At 50.3% G+C, this 15634-nt stretch overlaps 5 protein-coding genes and 1 non-coding gene across 6 annotated transcripts; 2 read left to right on the plus strand and 4 right to left on the minus strand.

Moving 5' to 3' along the window:
* Positions 1 to 54: 54 nt before the first annotated feature.
* Positions 55 to 1152, minus strand: An12g09960 (uncharacterized protein; the record flags this gene model as incomplete). The annotated part of the gene is made up of 4 exons (XM_059743690.1): positions 55 to 100; positions 242 to 474; positions 533 to 798; positions 855 to 1152. 4 exons carry the CDS (start codon positions 1150 to 1152, stop codon positions 55 to 57), a joined length of 843 nt encoding a protein of 280 aa, XP_059606989.1.
* Positions 1153 to 2067: 915 nt separating this feature from the next.
* Positions 2068 to 3517, minus strand: An12g09970 (uncharacterized protein; the record flags this gene model as incomplete). The annotated part of the gene is made up of 5 exons (XM_059743693.1): positions 2068 to 2763; positions 2816 to 2925; positions 3010 to 3040; positions 3082 to 3194; positions 3370 to 3517. 5 exons carry the CDS (start codon positions 3515 to 3517, stop codon positions 2068 to 2070), a joined length of 1098 nt encoding a protein of 365 aa, XP_059606990.1.
* Positions 3518 to 4363: 846 nt separating this feature from the next.
* Positions 4364 to 7026, minus strand: An12g09980 (uncharacterized protein; the record flags this gene model as incomplete). The annotated part of the gene is made up of 7 exons (XM_059743694.1): positions 4364 to 4473; positions 4537 to 4968; positions 5040 to 5148; positions 5523 to 5611; positions 5646 to 5728; positions 6047 to 6077; positions 6237 to 7026. 7 exons carry the CDS (start codon positions 7024 to 7026, stop codon positions 4364 to 4366), a joined length of 1644 nt encoding a protein of 547 aa, XP_059606991.1.
* A 2522-nt stretch (positions 7027 to 9548) lies between these two features.
* On the minus strand, positions 9549 to 11401 carry An12g09990 (uncharacterized protein; the record flags this gene model as incomplete). The annotated part of the gene is made up of 5 exons (XM_059743695.1): positions 9549 to 9585; positions 9758 to 9795; positions 10067 to 10933; positions 11064 to 11168; positions 11243 to 11401. The coding sequence occupies 5 exons, from the start codon at positions 11399 to 11401 to the stop codon at positions 9549 to 9551; spliced, it is 1206 nt and encodes a 401-aa protein (XP_059606992.1).
* A 1606-nt stretch (positions 11402 to 13007) lies between these two features.
* An12g10000 (uncharacterized protein) lies at positions 13008 to 15003 on the plus strand (the record flags this gene model as incomplete). Its single annotated transcript, XM_001396013.3, has 8 exons — positions 13008 to 13130; positions 13201 to 13271; positions 13326 to 13349; positions 13410 to 13499; positions 13551 to 13633; positions 13692 to 14089; positions 14136 to 14465; positions 14524 to 15003. The coding sequence occupies 8 exons, from the start codon at positions 13008 to 13010 to the stop codon at positions 15001 to 15003; spliced, it is 1599 nt and encodes a 532-aa protein (XP_001396050.1).
* A 490-nt stretch (positions 15004 to 15493) lies between these two features.
* On the plus strand, positions 15494 to 15565 carry tRNA-Ala (AGC). The gene has a single exon. It is a non-coding gene; the product is annotated as a tRNA-Ala (tRNA).
* The last annotated feature ends 69 nt before the right edge of the window (positions 15566 to 15634 follow it).

A 15634-nucleotide genomic window follows, 5' to 3' on the forward strand; every position in this document is an offset into this window, starting at 1 on the left:
TGGTGTTGGTGTTGGCGTGCGGTAGCGATGTTGAGATGGCGTTTATTTTATCATCTATTGGGTATCTGTAATTACTGCTTTGTAGGATATGATTCCGGGGCTATTATCGAATTTAGATTTCGATTTCATGAACATTGGCAGTCTCCCGAGTTCGAAATCAAGGCCACGTTCACCGCGGCAAACCTGGAAGGGTCAGCATTGTCGTGATAGAGTGTTCCTGGGCGATAGATCATTAACTCACGCAGTAGCCGCCGCAAAGATCTCAACCCTTCGAGCTCTGACCATCAAGCCCAGCGCCAGCGAAAAAGCAATGTTGTACAGCATGATAGTGACCATCCTGATAGCAGTGTTTTTGATGAAGTATAGCACTATCATCGATGATGCAGGCAACACCGCAGCGATAATGACACTAAAAAAGTGGGTGCATGCCTTGATCTTCTTGTCACTATACTGCCAGGCGCCATTTTCATTGCGCTGATTTGAACGTGATTAGCTCTCCGATGAAAAAGTAGAGTACTCGAAAGATACTTACTTGATATTTTTCGCCCCAACGCTTATGAAACCATGGGACGACTCGGTTGAATATCAACCGAGTTAGATTGTCGACACCTTCATGTCTACTAAACAGGGCGATCATATCACTATCGTTCCGTTCGTTGTAGACGTCCATCTCGGCAGCAGATTCAAAGAACATGTCCCCGCCTTCAGGCCGGTCAAGCCACTCTCGAAGCACAGTCAAGTCACATTTATCTGGCGTGCTGAGGCGCATGAGCTCCCGTTGTTGAATGATAGCATGGTCTACTCAGTCAGATCTGGGTTCTTCCAAATACCACAAGTGAGTGGTAAGAACTAACTAAACTTTTCCATCAACTGCCGCGCTTCTTGAAATTTCGACCACTGCGTAGGATTGCCCTCTTTCAGGTCCCGTACTGAGAAGGGATACAGCTGCTTCTTCTCGTCCTGTGAGTCCTTGTCATCCTGAATGATGAAATCAAGGTCCTCTTCGAGGTTCGCTATCTCGGCTTGATAATAGAGAATACTTTTGATATTGAGTTTTGTGAAACGTCGGAAAATGGCTAGTCCCGGGTCGGCTTCTATGAACGCGGCGAGTTTGTCGTATCCTTCGACGGGACGGAGGTTTGCGGTAGACATTGTTCTTGTTTATTATGTTTTCTCATATTTTTATTATACTTGAAAAGAGGTCGATTTGGGGATGACACGAAATTTGAACTACTTATACATTCTGTTCATCTTGTAGGGCCTCGACCTTCTCAGCCTGGTGTACATGTACGAGCCCCCATGCTCCGTGTGGCTGTGAATCGTACCCCTCATTCCGTAATCTTTGAGCAGCCTGAGAAGCTGACTAGAAACTAGTTCCATGCAGAGTGAGTGGGAAGGCAGACACGCAGATGAACACCATCTCCTCGGGTAATATTCGTCTTCTGCGACAAGGCTTTTTCCAAACATACGAGGCTTTTTCTGTCTCCCCCACTGGGCTATCCTTGCACTCGTACGGTGCAGGGTCATGTTGTTATATATTCATTATCCGATGAGCATAGCACATGACGTGAGGCCTTTCCCCCCCTCCCTCCTGCTGTGCTGATGACACTTGCTGCCCTCTGACAGTCTCAATAAGGCTAAATAAGAGTGACAGCCTGATATGGTCCAGCGAAACAACATTTGAGTTTTGTCCCTGTAGTACGGTGTGATTCATGCGTTCCAACATGCGCACTAGAAGCGTGATAGAAGTTGCATTTACGAACCCCGCATAAATGACTTGGTCTTCTGTGACTGGGTGATTCACATGATAGTCAGTCTTATTTTGACAAGCCGTTTAGTGCATAGGGCAGCTCTGCAGATTGGCCAGCACATACTCTACTATTAAGTTCTAAAATACGTAGGTAGCAACACTGCCAGGTAGCAATTTGATATTGTTCCAATCAGCCCGTCCCTGTGTTCTCCGAAATATTGTATGAGATAGAGCCAGTCTTTTATCCCAAAACATGTACATACAGTAAACGCCAGCAAATAAAACAAACCCTGTCTATGAATACATTATTGTAGTCGCTATGTCTGTTCCGGGTTACCGAGTCGTCTGGCAACCATAGGATCCATACGGTAAAGACCGATATCCCGGCATGAAGTGGTGCCAAGGATGATATCAAAACTGGTACCTCGAACAACGTAAAATTCGGCACAATATGGCTTTTCGTGGCCAAAAATAGTCCATGTTGCCTGCACTTTACCTACGGGCCTCAATTCCCCCCGAGTGGTAAGTTGGGTTGGCGGGCCATCATAGGGGTCCATGCGGACATTCATTCTCTGGGAGACATCGTGATCCATGAAATTAGCCTCTGTTTCAAAGTCCACTAGCATGCGTCGTCTCAATGGCTTGTCGAAAGTGAATATGAGAATATCGTAGATGAAATCACAATTTAGTACATCCTGCTGGTTATCGCGGTTTGGTGGATTACTGACAAGCACGGTCTGCAGAACTCCCGTTAGTCTCTCACGCTCTTCGGTGTGCTGGAAGCCCTCGCGGGTCTCATGCAACACCTCCTCCTTTTTGGCTGGCTCATCCAGAGGCATTTGAGAGCGTTGAAAGTCCTTTATACCCCAATACTCCGGCGAAAGTGGACGCTTTTCTGACGGATAGTAATCCTGAGGCGAAGGCAGAGACGCTTTCTGTTGCCCGTGCGTTTGGGTGGACCAGAGGGGAAAGAGAAACAAGTGTTTTGTCCCCTTTAGCGCAATCCGAAGGGCCTACTTCGCACTTTAGCACCAAGTATGTTTAAGATGAAGCCGCAGAACATACATGGCTTTTTATATTTCCACTTTGGTGGTGGCCATGGCTCATGGCCATTTTATGATTTTTCTCATTTTTCCTCCATTTGCCACGCTCGCGTGGTGCCGTCGGTCTCGGGGCTAAAAGCCGGTCAATTTCTTGTCGGGTGTTGCGTGTTGCGGAGATTGCAGGGCAGGACGACGGTTGACAAGAGCAGCACTTACATGGGTAATTGCCAGGCATGGAGATATCAGTCTTGAGGAAATCCCAAGTATATACAGAGGTTGACTAAGTACCTGGAGCCATGATGGGCGGTCGCGGTCGCGATGCCCGGGCGGCGCGGGAGTTATCAACCCTGAGCCTCGCTTGAAGGCGGGGGTCACCACCTTCCAGTCAAGCCAGGGAAGGGCTGGAGCAAAAGACAAGTTTTGCTTGTGGCACAGGCACAACACAATCTATCCCTGGCGCCTGACCTTATGTGACGATAGGCCCCAAGCGATTAGTGGCTCTTCGGGTATTACTGTTCTGTTTCGAACACGGAATGGAAGCACTGGGAGGCCTTCCGCGGATGCAGCTCAGCCCACCAAGGAACATCTCTGAGAGGCTGACCGTCCGGCTTGACCAATCATTTTCATAATATGCCTGGAGGCTTCGCCTTCTATTCATTTGCATGAACAGAATTGAAGGATTGCTATCCCTGCACACGCTTAGCGTGGGGCCAGACTCCCGCATGGTGGCCTTCAGCCGATCGTTAGACGCCCCAAGTGTTACATTTTACTCTGTCCAAAGTACATAAGAACCTACCCTGCTCAAGGCTGCTTGACTCTTCGAACAGGGCTTCACAGTCTCTGGAGCCCGGGAAAACTCCATTGCGCCACCTTCATTACTCCCCCGTGGCAAGGCAGTGATGTATGCTTGCTTTTAGTGCCCTTGTGGGTGCCTTTTCGTCTTTGCTTTGCTACACTCTCACTAATCCCAACTACCTCTCGTGATCGACTCTTCTGATTGCTAGTTCCCTGACTGAATCCGAGAAGCCTCCGAGAATTTCTTTTACCAGCGGTGAGTAGTGCTTACTGTGCGGGACATCAGCCCGGCACTTGACGGCCTGAACGTCCGCCGAGCGAATGGCACACCTCGGTGAGTTAACTAGAGAAGACTAGTTCTGCAGGTGCCACCTGATATGTCTCGTTTCGTCTTCCTACAGCGGGATGATGTGGGAGGGTTTGATCCTACACAACAGTAGGACAGATCGTCCCGAATGGACAAATCAAGTCCGTGTCAATCCCCGCTCCCCTCCTAGCGCCCAGAGACTATCGCTGTTGGAGCGCCCATTACCCCCTTCCTACGGAGTACAGTCATTATGCGTAAAGGTGATCTCATACATGTGACAGGTTGTTCTCAAGTTTCAAGGAGCAGTTATTCACATCCAACAGATTCATCAGCTCAACGGCATACAAATGTAGCCTATTCGCCGCCTTTGCGTCATCCCTCGCAAGCCTGGCGATAATCCCGGCACAGTGAGTTTTGCAATCGACGCGCTTCATAATTTCGCCTTGTCGCCAATCCAAACCCATTCTGTTATCTACCCTGAGAAGCCTGCTTTTTCTGCTGTTCACGCAACTGCTGGTTCTTCTTCGCCAAAGCTTCCTCTTTCTCCCGCTTCTTTTTCTCCTGGGCCGCCTTATCATCTAGAACAGTGTTCAGTTTGCATCACTTCTTCGTTGGCTAAACAGAAAACAAGACAGACTCACTTGCACTCTGCGATGCGAGCTGGGTAACAGCAACTGGAAGGGCATTCTTATCCGTGAACCGTCCGACACTGCACTGAGTCCCTAGAATCGCATCATACTGGGTATCCAAGCGCGCTTCGTCGTCGTTCAGGGAAACGTAGAAATCTTGTCTCCACAGTTTGGTTTCGCTTTTCTTCCCAATACTTAGGCGGACTACATCGCGCACGGTGTATGAAACGCTATCGGAATCGTAGAACGTTTTGGGTATCTCATTGCGCTGCAGCAGAATTCCTTCCAACCTTTGGAGCCCCCTCTGCGTGAGAATATTGACGTCCAATTGCTCAGAGAAAGCAGCCTTTAGATAGACGGTGTCTTCATCTTCTGGCCTGATGCAACGGATTTCTATGCTCTTGGGTCCTGTCTGAGTGATTATGACTGGTGAGCGCGCCGAGGCTATAAATGTATAACTATAATAAGGAAGGGAAAAGAGGGTTCAGAAGCCCTGTGTAAGGTACCAAACGTACCATGGCTTTGCGTTGGGTGTACTTGCTTGCTGTTACGGCTCTGTCGGTTCACCCCAGAGGAAGCGTAAGCTTCGAGCTGCTGTCTGTGGATGGCCTCACACAGAGAACGCTGCCACGTTCATATACACCAGACATTATCTGGTCTACCCAAGAGCCGCAGACTCGACGGACTGACTGACTGACTATCCACGCGCAACCCCTCGTAGGTGGGATGTGCGACTGCTCCATCCACCATCAATCCGTACTCCGTAGATCGCATGCACTCCTATTTTCTTCTTCCTTCCCCATGCCCTTTGTTTGTTACGCGAGGCTGCACACACTTCCCCCCCTTCTTCCCTCGCCCTTTCTATCCACCAAGCAGCGAAGCTCTTGCCATAGTATAGGCTCAGCTGGTGGTGGTTATTCGACATGTCGTGCAGATTGGGCATAAATGAACAGGGTCCGGCTGGGTATTCATGTCACTAGACGAAGCCAGCCCCTCACAATCATTGGCGCCAGTAGTTTCTTTTGCATGAAAGGATCGTTGCCGATAGCGGTGCGGGGATGTGCGACCGGAGGGAAACGAGAAATGGCTGCAGATAGCCAGCACTGACGTGCCACACACACACGCAAAAAAAGATCCATTCACATTAAGTACGTAGTTGACGATGACATGTCCATATCCACATTCATGGGAATTAAAAGTGTCACTGCATGTAACACACAGTGGTCCTATCGTTAATCAACAAATATCCCGCGAATCAACTATTGAAACATGCCCTTGCCTTGTCCAATGCCCTCCCAACCAGTCAAGATAAAAACCCCTTTCCACAAAACGCCGCCCAAGGTAACTAGGTTCAAGAGACAAATCATCAACACACTTCCAATGCGCCTCAATGGGACATGTACATCGTAGTTAATCATAAATCAAATACATCCGGTCGTATTAAAATTGCGAGTCATTAACTGGTCAAAACCCTTTGCTGTGTCCGTGCAAAGCTGGGCAGCCAGCACCTGCCCAAAAGTACCGGTGTGATGCAATATCCGCAGCTGTCCTTACTGGTATCACCATCAATCATAAAATAGGTATAAGAAATGCGTGTTGCCTCCCAATGGCGGGATGGGCTTGGTGTTCATAGACAATGGGTTAGAGTATCGTGATGTGCAAACATGAAATTGTTCAGATTCATGCACAGGACGACGACCGGATCATCGTACGCCGTTCAAGGCCAGGTCCGGATTTGAGGATTCTCAATCTCTTGATATCCTTTCTTCCCAGGATGATGTTATAATTCTTCATATCCACAACCAGGAAGTCGCTGGTGAATGTCTTCTCACGTTGTGCAAAGTGCCATTCAACGCCTTTTGCAATGCCGATCGGCTTGATTCTGTCTTTGCCGGTTTTTGTCTGCAATGGGACGAGTTCCTGATCGCAACGCTCGATCTCTAACTTCAACTCCCGCTGTAAATCAACATCCATCAAATTGGCTGATGCTTGTGTGTCCAGGGCCATCAATGTCGGGACCTTCTCTTTAGGGTCGCTGCCGATCATGAACACCGGCTCGTTATACTCGCTGTTCGTCGAAACCGGGGAGAGGTTCACCTGGGACATGCGGTCCAGCGACGTTGCTCTGATATCTCCATCATCACCAGGTAGTCTAAATTCGGTCTGTGGGTCCGATGGGGTTGTTTGATCGGTGCTAATGCCTGTGCTGACTAGGGTGGATGGTCCTGGAGACACTGCTGTGCTTATCCCGCTACTTGATGATGCGGAATCGGAGTTGCGACCGTCAGTTCTCCGGCTGGAAATCATAAATCTGTATGAATCGGGGTTGTCGTACGTTGGGATGTCCGGGGGGTTGCTCTGGTCGCCCATTACGGGACGACGGTTTCGATTCGACTCGTGAAGCTGTTGCCGTCGGTTCACCGTGAACTCACGGCCGATCATAGGCTGTCTGGCCTGGGGCCCCACAGGGACGAGCTCACGGCCGGTTTCCCGATTGTTCATCTTCACTTTATCTTCTGATCTTTGTTGGTGATCGAATATCTTTCGCGGGAGGAAAGGGGAGAGTATGCGCTTCGCAAACCGAAGCAGGCCGCGAACTCGTGAGTGCTTACCGACGTCACCGGAGCTGTCTGAAGCAGGAACCGTGGTCAGTCATGAGAAACTTTTATATGATTATCATGATGCAGCCGATACTCACGACCTTCAGGTATAGATCTAGCCAAAGAATTTGCCATTATCGATGTTGAATGAAAGGCCGTTGTCTTGACGGCCTGCTCCGCTTCGCTCCCTCTGATGACGTACCCAGCCAGACAGCTCCAGATGAGAAGGAGCAGGGTGTGGGAGTCTTTCAGGAAGAGCTACGGACCTGGATACCAGTCGCGATAGTGCTGCCAGCTGCAGAAAAGCATGGAGGTTGTGCGAAGAAATGCCACCGCGAAGAGAGAGATGGAGGAGGCAAGAAAGCTTTTTGCACCACGTCTGAGCGGTCTCTTGGGGCTTTTCCCTCACAGCAACGTTAAACGACGGTGGAAGGGCGCTGTTAGTCATCCAGTGTGCCTGGGTAGGCTTGATTGGGCACAGATCAGACCTCTAATTGTAGCCCATGAGGGAGGGACCCTGGCCAGCCTGCGAATGAGAATGAGGACTGGTGTCAGGGAGAGGATGGGTTGCCCATGGAGAAGTAAAGCTTCGCCGATGTAACAGGAAGCGGCACTTGACTGTAAGAGCCGCCACTTGTATGCTCAACCCAAGTCGGGGTCGGGCCAGTCTCGCCCGCAGGCTGGTGGCATCAGCGGGGAATGGGATGGAGACCCTTTTGAGCTGGGCCACCTCTACGTCACAATACCAGATCTCGTTCTTCAGTACGGAGTAGGAGCTGCCACCGATAACAAGGTGGGTCAACAGAAGGGTCTACTCTGTGGCTAGAGCTCTGACTTGGTGCTATAATTCTATTCTGTGGACAAGCATGACGAGCGACAGCTCCTACGGAGTTGCAATGTGCATACCTTAGCTCCCGGACTCTAGTCACAAATGCAATTGTTTGTGAATCTCTTTATTGTCTTGCACCGCCTCTAATCACAGCCTCATGCGGGCGGAGTCTTCCTTGGCCAAGCAGCTCCCAGGGTCTTTCTTTTCTCCCTGCGGTGATCATGAAATTGTGCCAGTGGGCACGATGCCCAGAGGCGGAGTCGAGAGGGGGAGGCAAAAAGCCAAGGCTGTCCTGCGTTGTCACGAATTGCTTTTTCTTCCAAATCCCCTCGCGATCCCCCCAACGAATTCATATCTCCTACTAACCTCGGCATCTTTGACGAGGCCATTTCTGTGCGGCGTGCCGTCAGAGTCGTTTCCAGAGAGGATTCGTCGTGTAGCGCTCTGAACATGGCAGTGAGAGACCGGCAATCCGACATTGCAATCCCACCATAATAGAGTTTAGGAGGCTTTTTGCTTCAAACGTGCGATGCATGCCATTTTCTGGAATCATTCCGCTCTCGGGAGGTATTTACCTCGCTTTGCTTTGCAGTGTCACACAGCCGCTTTTTCTCCTATGTGTCTAAGGAACAGGGAAGCTAGCAGAGAAAATAGCTATCATTTTCTGCTATGGGTTGAGGTTGGTAGGATGAATGTAGATTTTGCCCTCATTTTTTGTGCTTATTAGTCTCTACGCTATCTAGTCTGTCTCGGACCTTTTACTGTGTAACAATCACCACCAGTTATCATAATTGACAGGTGAGAGAGGCACTCGTAACTGAGCTACAATGAGTGTGATAGAGGCAGTGAGAAGGGAGTAGGAGCAGAGTCGGCCGCCCTGTCTATGAAGGATCCGAATCGATAGAAAAGGCTGTGACAACTGTGACAACTATGCAGCAGGTGGGCGGTTGCCTCAGCAGTTTCAGTGTCAGTCACACGCGGGGAGGAGAAGGGCACATGCACGCCACCGATTTCGGACATGGCCAATTTCTACCCGGCTAGACATTGGCCATCACATCTGACAGGCTGGAAGAGTTTAAGATCTGCAGGTTGATTCCGAGGAGCAGTGCGGAGTACTCCGTACATACAACAATAAATCCATTGTTCAGATCCCTGCCTCTCATAATTGCAATAATAAATAATGACTTGCATACTGGAGCACAAAGACTTCTGTCTCAGCTCGTTCTGGTCTGATCCGTTCCAACCGAGCTCGGACGCACTCAATTGACGACTCTCATTTGCCAATGAATTGATTGGATGGATTGATGATTGGATCGGTTCCGACTCGACTAGATCGGGATTAGTTACTTTGGTTAGTGTTGACTAACTTAGCCAATTTGACTACTCCGTAGTTACTTTGTCGTGATTATTGTTGGGTGGAGATGAGAAGTCTAGAAGGACGGGCCATATGCAAGCCACGTCAGTGTCGGAGACTAGAGAGTTGGTTAGTTTATTGTAGAGGAGTTAGGATAGTCTACTTTGTAACTAGTAGCGGAGGGATCGCGAATGAAACAATTCCAATGTCTTGACTCTTGAGGTATTTAGTGACTTTTATTTTACCCGGGCCGAGACCATTGGAGTCTAGTTTGCTTACTTACTTAGTTTAGAGTAGACCATTCCGTTGTGATACTAGATAAGTTACTTGGGGACTTAGTGTGGTGGTTAGATTAGATTGCGAGCCAACCCCTATTCCATTCATGGTGGAACTTCCGGTGTCGCGGCGGTGCTTGGCTTTCGGTTCTTCCGTGCTTACGGGTACACTTACACTGCTTGTGCTTGTTGCTGTTGCTTGTCTCTCTTGCACTGCATATGACTTAGATAAGGTGATGTCTCTTGTACGACGAACCAATAGTTCATCACACGAGCTAGTTACAGAGTAAAATAGCTTGAGGGTAAATAATGTACATGAAGTCCACAACCAAATCCACGGAGAAAATCCAGTATTATTGCATCTCATTCATCCACCATTAAGATAGAAGAGAGAATATACGAACGTTCAGTTATTAGAAAACTAAAAGAAAAGAAAATCGGACAAAAAACAAGGGTATAATCATGTCTCCACCTCCTCACTAACCACCCACGTCCTCACCTCCCGAATAATCCCCGCCTGACTGGACTGACTATCATCATCCGACAACCTCGCTGCCGATACCGTCGTGATGTTCCCCTGTCCAGCCCCCATCCCCACCAGCTCGTGCTCTCCGCTGCGTGTATACTTGCTCTCCGTGCGATTCGCCGACCGTGTCGTCGACCATTTTGATCTGTTGTTCGTCGATCGGTAGTCCACGCCTTGGATCCGGAGGCCGTTCGATTTGAGCATGTTCAGGAATGGTTTCAGTTGCGCCCAGCAGGCTGTCACGATGCTGAGACATTGAATCGTTTCCACGCTGATGGTTACCCCCCAGGTGGAGAAGGAGGGGTCATGGGTTGCGTCGTTTTGAGAGACTAGGATGAGTTCCACGATGCTGATGAGGATGACTCTGTTCGGAGGATTGGTTTGGTTAGTGGGTGATACATTTAAGTAATGGGGGACTGGACTGACAGAACTCGAGATAAAAAGATACTTGCGAACACGAACTTGCGTTTCCAGGACGTTTGGATGCGCGCGATCAAGTAGAGAGCCTGCAAGGTGATCATGGTGTCGGTCACAATGTTCATGATTCCCGTAAAGTAGTGCCATGCTATCTGTTGGGCTGGTTAGTGTTGTTCGCCCTCTTGTTGGTGTATATTGCGAGTGGTGGGAGATAGTACCAGGTTCATGCATTTCCCCGTGTAGTAATTCCAGGTCCTCGGTACGCTGCATTGAAAGGCGGTTCCCAGTAGACATATCACGGCCATAACGGTCACCGATATTTGCACCACGTTGGCGACGCGATGATCTTTGGCTGTCGGCGTCAGGTTGCGGATGAAACATGAAAGGGATATCTTCGAGAAATAGAGACTAGGGATGTAAAGGAGAGCGGCGGCGTATTGCGACTGAATTGATACCGATTGTTCTTCAGTGAGGGTCCCGGGGGATTGAGGCGACTGCGGAAAGGCATATTTCATACTGGTGCAGGTGTAGCTCATACCTTCATCATGTTGTCGAAGCGCTCCGGGGTGAGCGTGGAGAAGTGGTATCCATATCCGTTTGCGACAGCCATCGATACAGCGATGGATTGGCCGATACAGAAGATCTGTGGCGCCCCATCCAGAGCAAATAGTTAGCCTGCTGGAGCTTTGTGAGGGTCTAGGCGGAAGATCGACATACCAGCGATACAACTATGAGATAGTCATCGTTTGTGAGCGTGCGGAACGAGCCGTACTTGGTCCCCAGTCGAAAGATCACGCTCAACGACGCAGTCACGAGCAGGAACCATGTCGATACATTGACGGCCGGATCTTTGGTGTCTCCAGTGAACCGTCCCATGAAGGGCAATCAGAGTGCTGACGCTGATTCTCGGCGGGAATCATGTCACGCCAGTGATCTGGATTGCTGGAGATAATAAGAGTCGGCTGACGGCGCTGGGTTGGGTCTTGCGAGACCGGGCACGATCTAGAGTAAATAATAATACGGAGTACCGGTGCCGAGAAATCGATCGATGCAGGGCCTTTGACTGAGGTAGATTATCGCCCGGAAGCACCAGGGAAAGGGAGGGAGCCGGGCAGTCATTCTGGTGTGGACAGAGACGGTTCTTGGAAAACGCCCCCTCCTCCTGAGGAAGGATGGGAAATCGCATGGCCAGCTGGGATCAGGATCCTGGTGCGTTCATTTGTCAACCGAGCGGCCGTCATCAATTGGAGTAAAGCCAATAGACTTTGGCTACTCGAGAGAAAGTCTGACCAGGATGGTGGTTGATTGCATGGAAGCCGACGGTGAGACGACGGCGGGGGACAACCCTGGTCGGGTTTAATTTACTCTGGGCTGGCCAGTTTTTCTTCGTATCTTGGCCCGACCTTCGACCGGCGGATTAATTGTCCCCCTCCAGATATTCTCGATATTAATGTCTGTTATTAGTCTTCGCGCCGACCACGGTCCCGTCTTCCACTCCATCTCGGTGAGCCTAATTTCTCTTATCCGCCTGCCTTCTTTGTCGTGTTTCCCGCTCAAGCGATTCGCGGTACCACATCAGCACTAGATCCTTGGATCGATCCAACACACGCGGCCAGACAAATGAACCATGCAGGTGCTCACAGAGATCTTCTTTGATGTGCTGGCTGCTTCTAAATACGATCATATCAAGCTGGCATTCATGCCCATAAGCATGTAAGCATGGGACTTAGGGGGGAAGGAGGGAGGGCAGTTGGAATGCTGGCCGGCCTGGCTCGATAAAACTAGGATATCATGCGGTCGCAGAGGCGAGTCCCGCCGGAAGAAATGATAGCTGAGTCCGAGGCAGGCCCACCAGTCACAAATGCCAGTTACGATTGATTCTGGCTCAATTAGCAAAGTCCGGCCCATGCAAGGTGTCTGCGCCGGGCGGGGACTGGGGCCTGCCATCCATCCGTTCTCTAGTCTAGCTTCCAACGCTAGATTAGCAGCACCCCGTTAGATTAGTAGACCGGGGGTGGTCCCGATGGCCTCCACTTGCCACTCACTGACCCTACTACCCACAAGGTACATACTAGTATAGTAGAGGTGGTTAGTGGTTACATCTCCCCTATCGGGCCTGGCCTGACCCGCCTCCAGAAAGCTTACCGCGTGCAGCGTTCAGCTTTGTTATTGTTCAGGGTCATTGTTGGTTACCCCTGGACGCATATAACCATCGGGCTCCGGCTGGTAAACCCGGCGCCCTCCGTGCGTGTATGGACGCCCCAGTGCACATGCTAAGCAACGACACTAGACACGGTAGTGGCGTTGGAATGCTGCATCTCGACTAACGGCCTTAATTTCTGCTGCATCTCGGTTCTTGACGTTGCAGTGGACTAGGTGGCCAGTTGTCTGTTATATTAAACGGTCGCTCCCTGGACGCCGCGCTGCGTCTGCAACTCTCCGCCCTCACGCCGGTCGTGGTCTCTGCAATTGAGTTTTCATCATGGCGTCCTATGAATTGAAGAACCGAGCCAGCTCGGCCAACCGAGAGGTAAACGGTACCGACTCGGAAGATGCGCGTGATAACTTGGCTCTTGCACGTTTGGGCAAGAAGCCTGTCTTGAAGGTATGTCCCCAGCCATTCAAAATTATGCTGTGGGCTTAGGAAAATTGATGTTTTTCTTGTGCTCTTGCAGCGGAACTTTGGTATCCTCTCGATCATCGGTCTCAGTTGTACCATTCTCGGCACATGGGAGGGTATTTTATCGTAAGGCCATCTAGGATTATGAGAGTCCAGAATATTGCAGCTGACAGAGACTAGGACGTTCACCATTCCCCTCGAAAAGTCGGTTATTCCATGTACAGCCCTTGATCGCACCATGGGTGTAGCTGACTGAACAAATAGTGGTGGATCTGCTGGTGCGGTATACTCTTTTATTTTTGCATGGACGGGAACGGCCTGCTGTTTCGTGCTGTTGTCCGAAATGGCGTCCATGTAAGTTGAAATCAAAAGATCCATTCCCTGGTGGTATACTGACCTGCCAAGGGCGCCGACTTCCGGAGGCCAATATCACTGGTGTGCCATGCTTGCGCCTTATAAGCATATGAAGTTCCTAAGTTACATCACAGGTGCGCTCTTCCGTTCCCCTGTTACAGCAACCGTGTAATTTACTGATAATCACTGCAGGATGGTTGACCGTGATCGGATGGCAGGCCGCCTTCGCATCGTCGTCCTACATGGCTGGCACTGAGATCCTGGGTGCCATTATCTTGGGCCGGAACACCTTCAACTCTCAGCCCTACCAGGGTACCCTTCTAATGTGGGCGGTTGTGGTCGTGGCCCTCATTGTGAATATTATCGGAGGAAAGTTCCTGCCTCGCCTGGAAACCCTCATCCTCATGATTCACATTCTGGGATACTTTGGTGTGCTCATCCCCATGACTTATATGTCCGACCACAAGTCGACCGAGGAGGTCTTCAAGGACTTTACCAATGGCGGACACCTCTACACCGACGGTCTGTCCTTTTTCGTCGGTATGACCGGTTGTGTGTTTGCCTTTGCGGGCGGTGATGCTGCCGTGCATGTAAGTTGCCATCATCAGCAGAAAAGACAGTGTCTAACTCGTATAGATGGCCGAAGAAGTGAATCATGCCACGGTCGTCATTCCCCGTGCCATTCTTCTCAGTGTTGCAATCAACGGCACCTTGGGCTTCACCATGCTGATCGCCACTCTCTTCTGCATGGGCAGTGTTGATGCGGCCCTGGAGTCTCCCACAGGCTACCCTTTCATGGAGATCTTCCAGCAAGCAACCGGTTCAGTCGCAGGTGGATTGGGCTTGTCCTCCATCCTCGTCATCGTCGGTATCTGCGCCGCCCTGGCCATGTTGACTGCCACCTCCCGCCAGTTCTGGTCGTTTGCTCGCGACCGTGGTGTCCCTGGCTGGCGAGTCTGGAGCCACGTATGTCCCGCCTATCTCTTACCCCATACTACAGAGAACATCGCTAATATCAACACAGGTCTCCAATCGTACCTTCCTCCCCACTTACTCCATCCTCCTCACCATGACCGTTTGCTGTCTGCTCGGTCTGATTAACATCGGCTCCGCCGTCGCCCTCAACGACGTCGTCTCCATGGCTGTCTCGGGTCTGTACTCCTCCTATCTGATTGTGGCGGTTCTTCTTCTCTGGCGTCGCTGCACCGGCGCTATCAACAACTACAACGCCAGCGACGACACCGTCGTCAATGTCCCCGGCGCCAAGCTCATGTGGGGTCCGTTCCACGTCCCGGGCATCTGGGGTATTCTCATCAACACTTATGCGGTGATCTACATCGTTATCGTCATCTTCTTCAGTTACTGGCCCACCGAGTTGCCGGTGTCGGTAACAACGATGAACTACAGTGTGGTGGGTACGATGGGAGTCGTCATTCTGGCTATTATCTATTATGTGGTGAGGGCTCGTCATGTCTACACGGGTCCTGTTATTGAGATCTCGTGAGGATGAGAGCGGAAGATGTGTCAGGTAGTAAAAGAGGGAAGCGGGTGGGAAAGCACAAGGGTTAGGCGAATGAGCGTGCTTTCGGTATCGTTTTTAATTCTCTCTTCGGAATTTTGCTGTTTAATTTGGCACTAGGCTGCGTATATTAAAAGTTACATAGTATTCCCTTTCCTAGAAATAATATTCAGCACTATTTTACTGCACTAGCTGGGGTCTGATGCTACCTGATGAAGCCCTGCTTCAGGCTGAAAGAATAATGTTCGGGTAGTACGACGCATGCGTTGACAATCGCCTAATTTCTCTCTTTATCGTCACTGGGGACTGCGATAGCCATAATAGGCTGAATGTCCGTCTCCCCGACTATTCCCCGAGAAATATCGCTTGGGGTCATTAGCATGTGACTGAGACCGAGCGCCATGTGCGGCCTCGCGAGCATGTGCCTTAGTGTTGCCTTATAAAGTAAAATAATAAGCAAGTCTTCAACAGCAAAGGGGCTGTGGTTTAGTGGTATAATATTCCCTTAGCATGGGAGAGGTCCGGGGTTCGATTCCCCGCAGCTCCAGCTGTTCTTTTTGTCTTTTTTCGGTCGCTACCCGCAGCAGTCCCACTTTCCATTTCACACGGGGTGATG

The sequence above is a fragment of the Aspergillus niger genome (assembly GCF_000002855.4).
Source record: "Aspergillus niger supercontig An12".
NCBI classification, from domain to species: Eukaryota; Fungi; Ascomycota; class Eurotiomycetes; order Eurotiales; family Aspergillaceae; genus Aspergillus; species Aspergillus niger.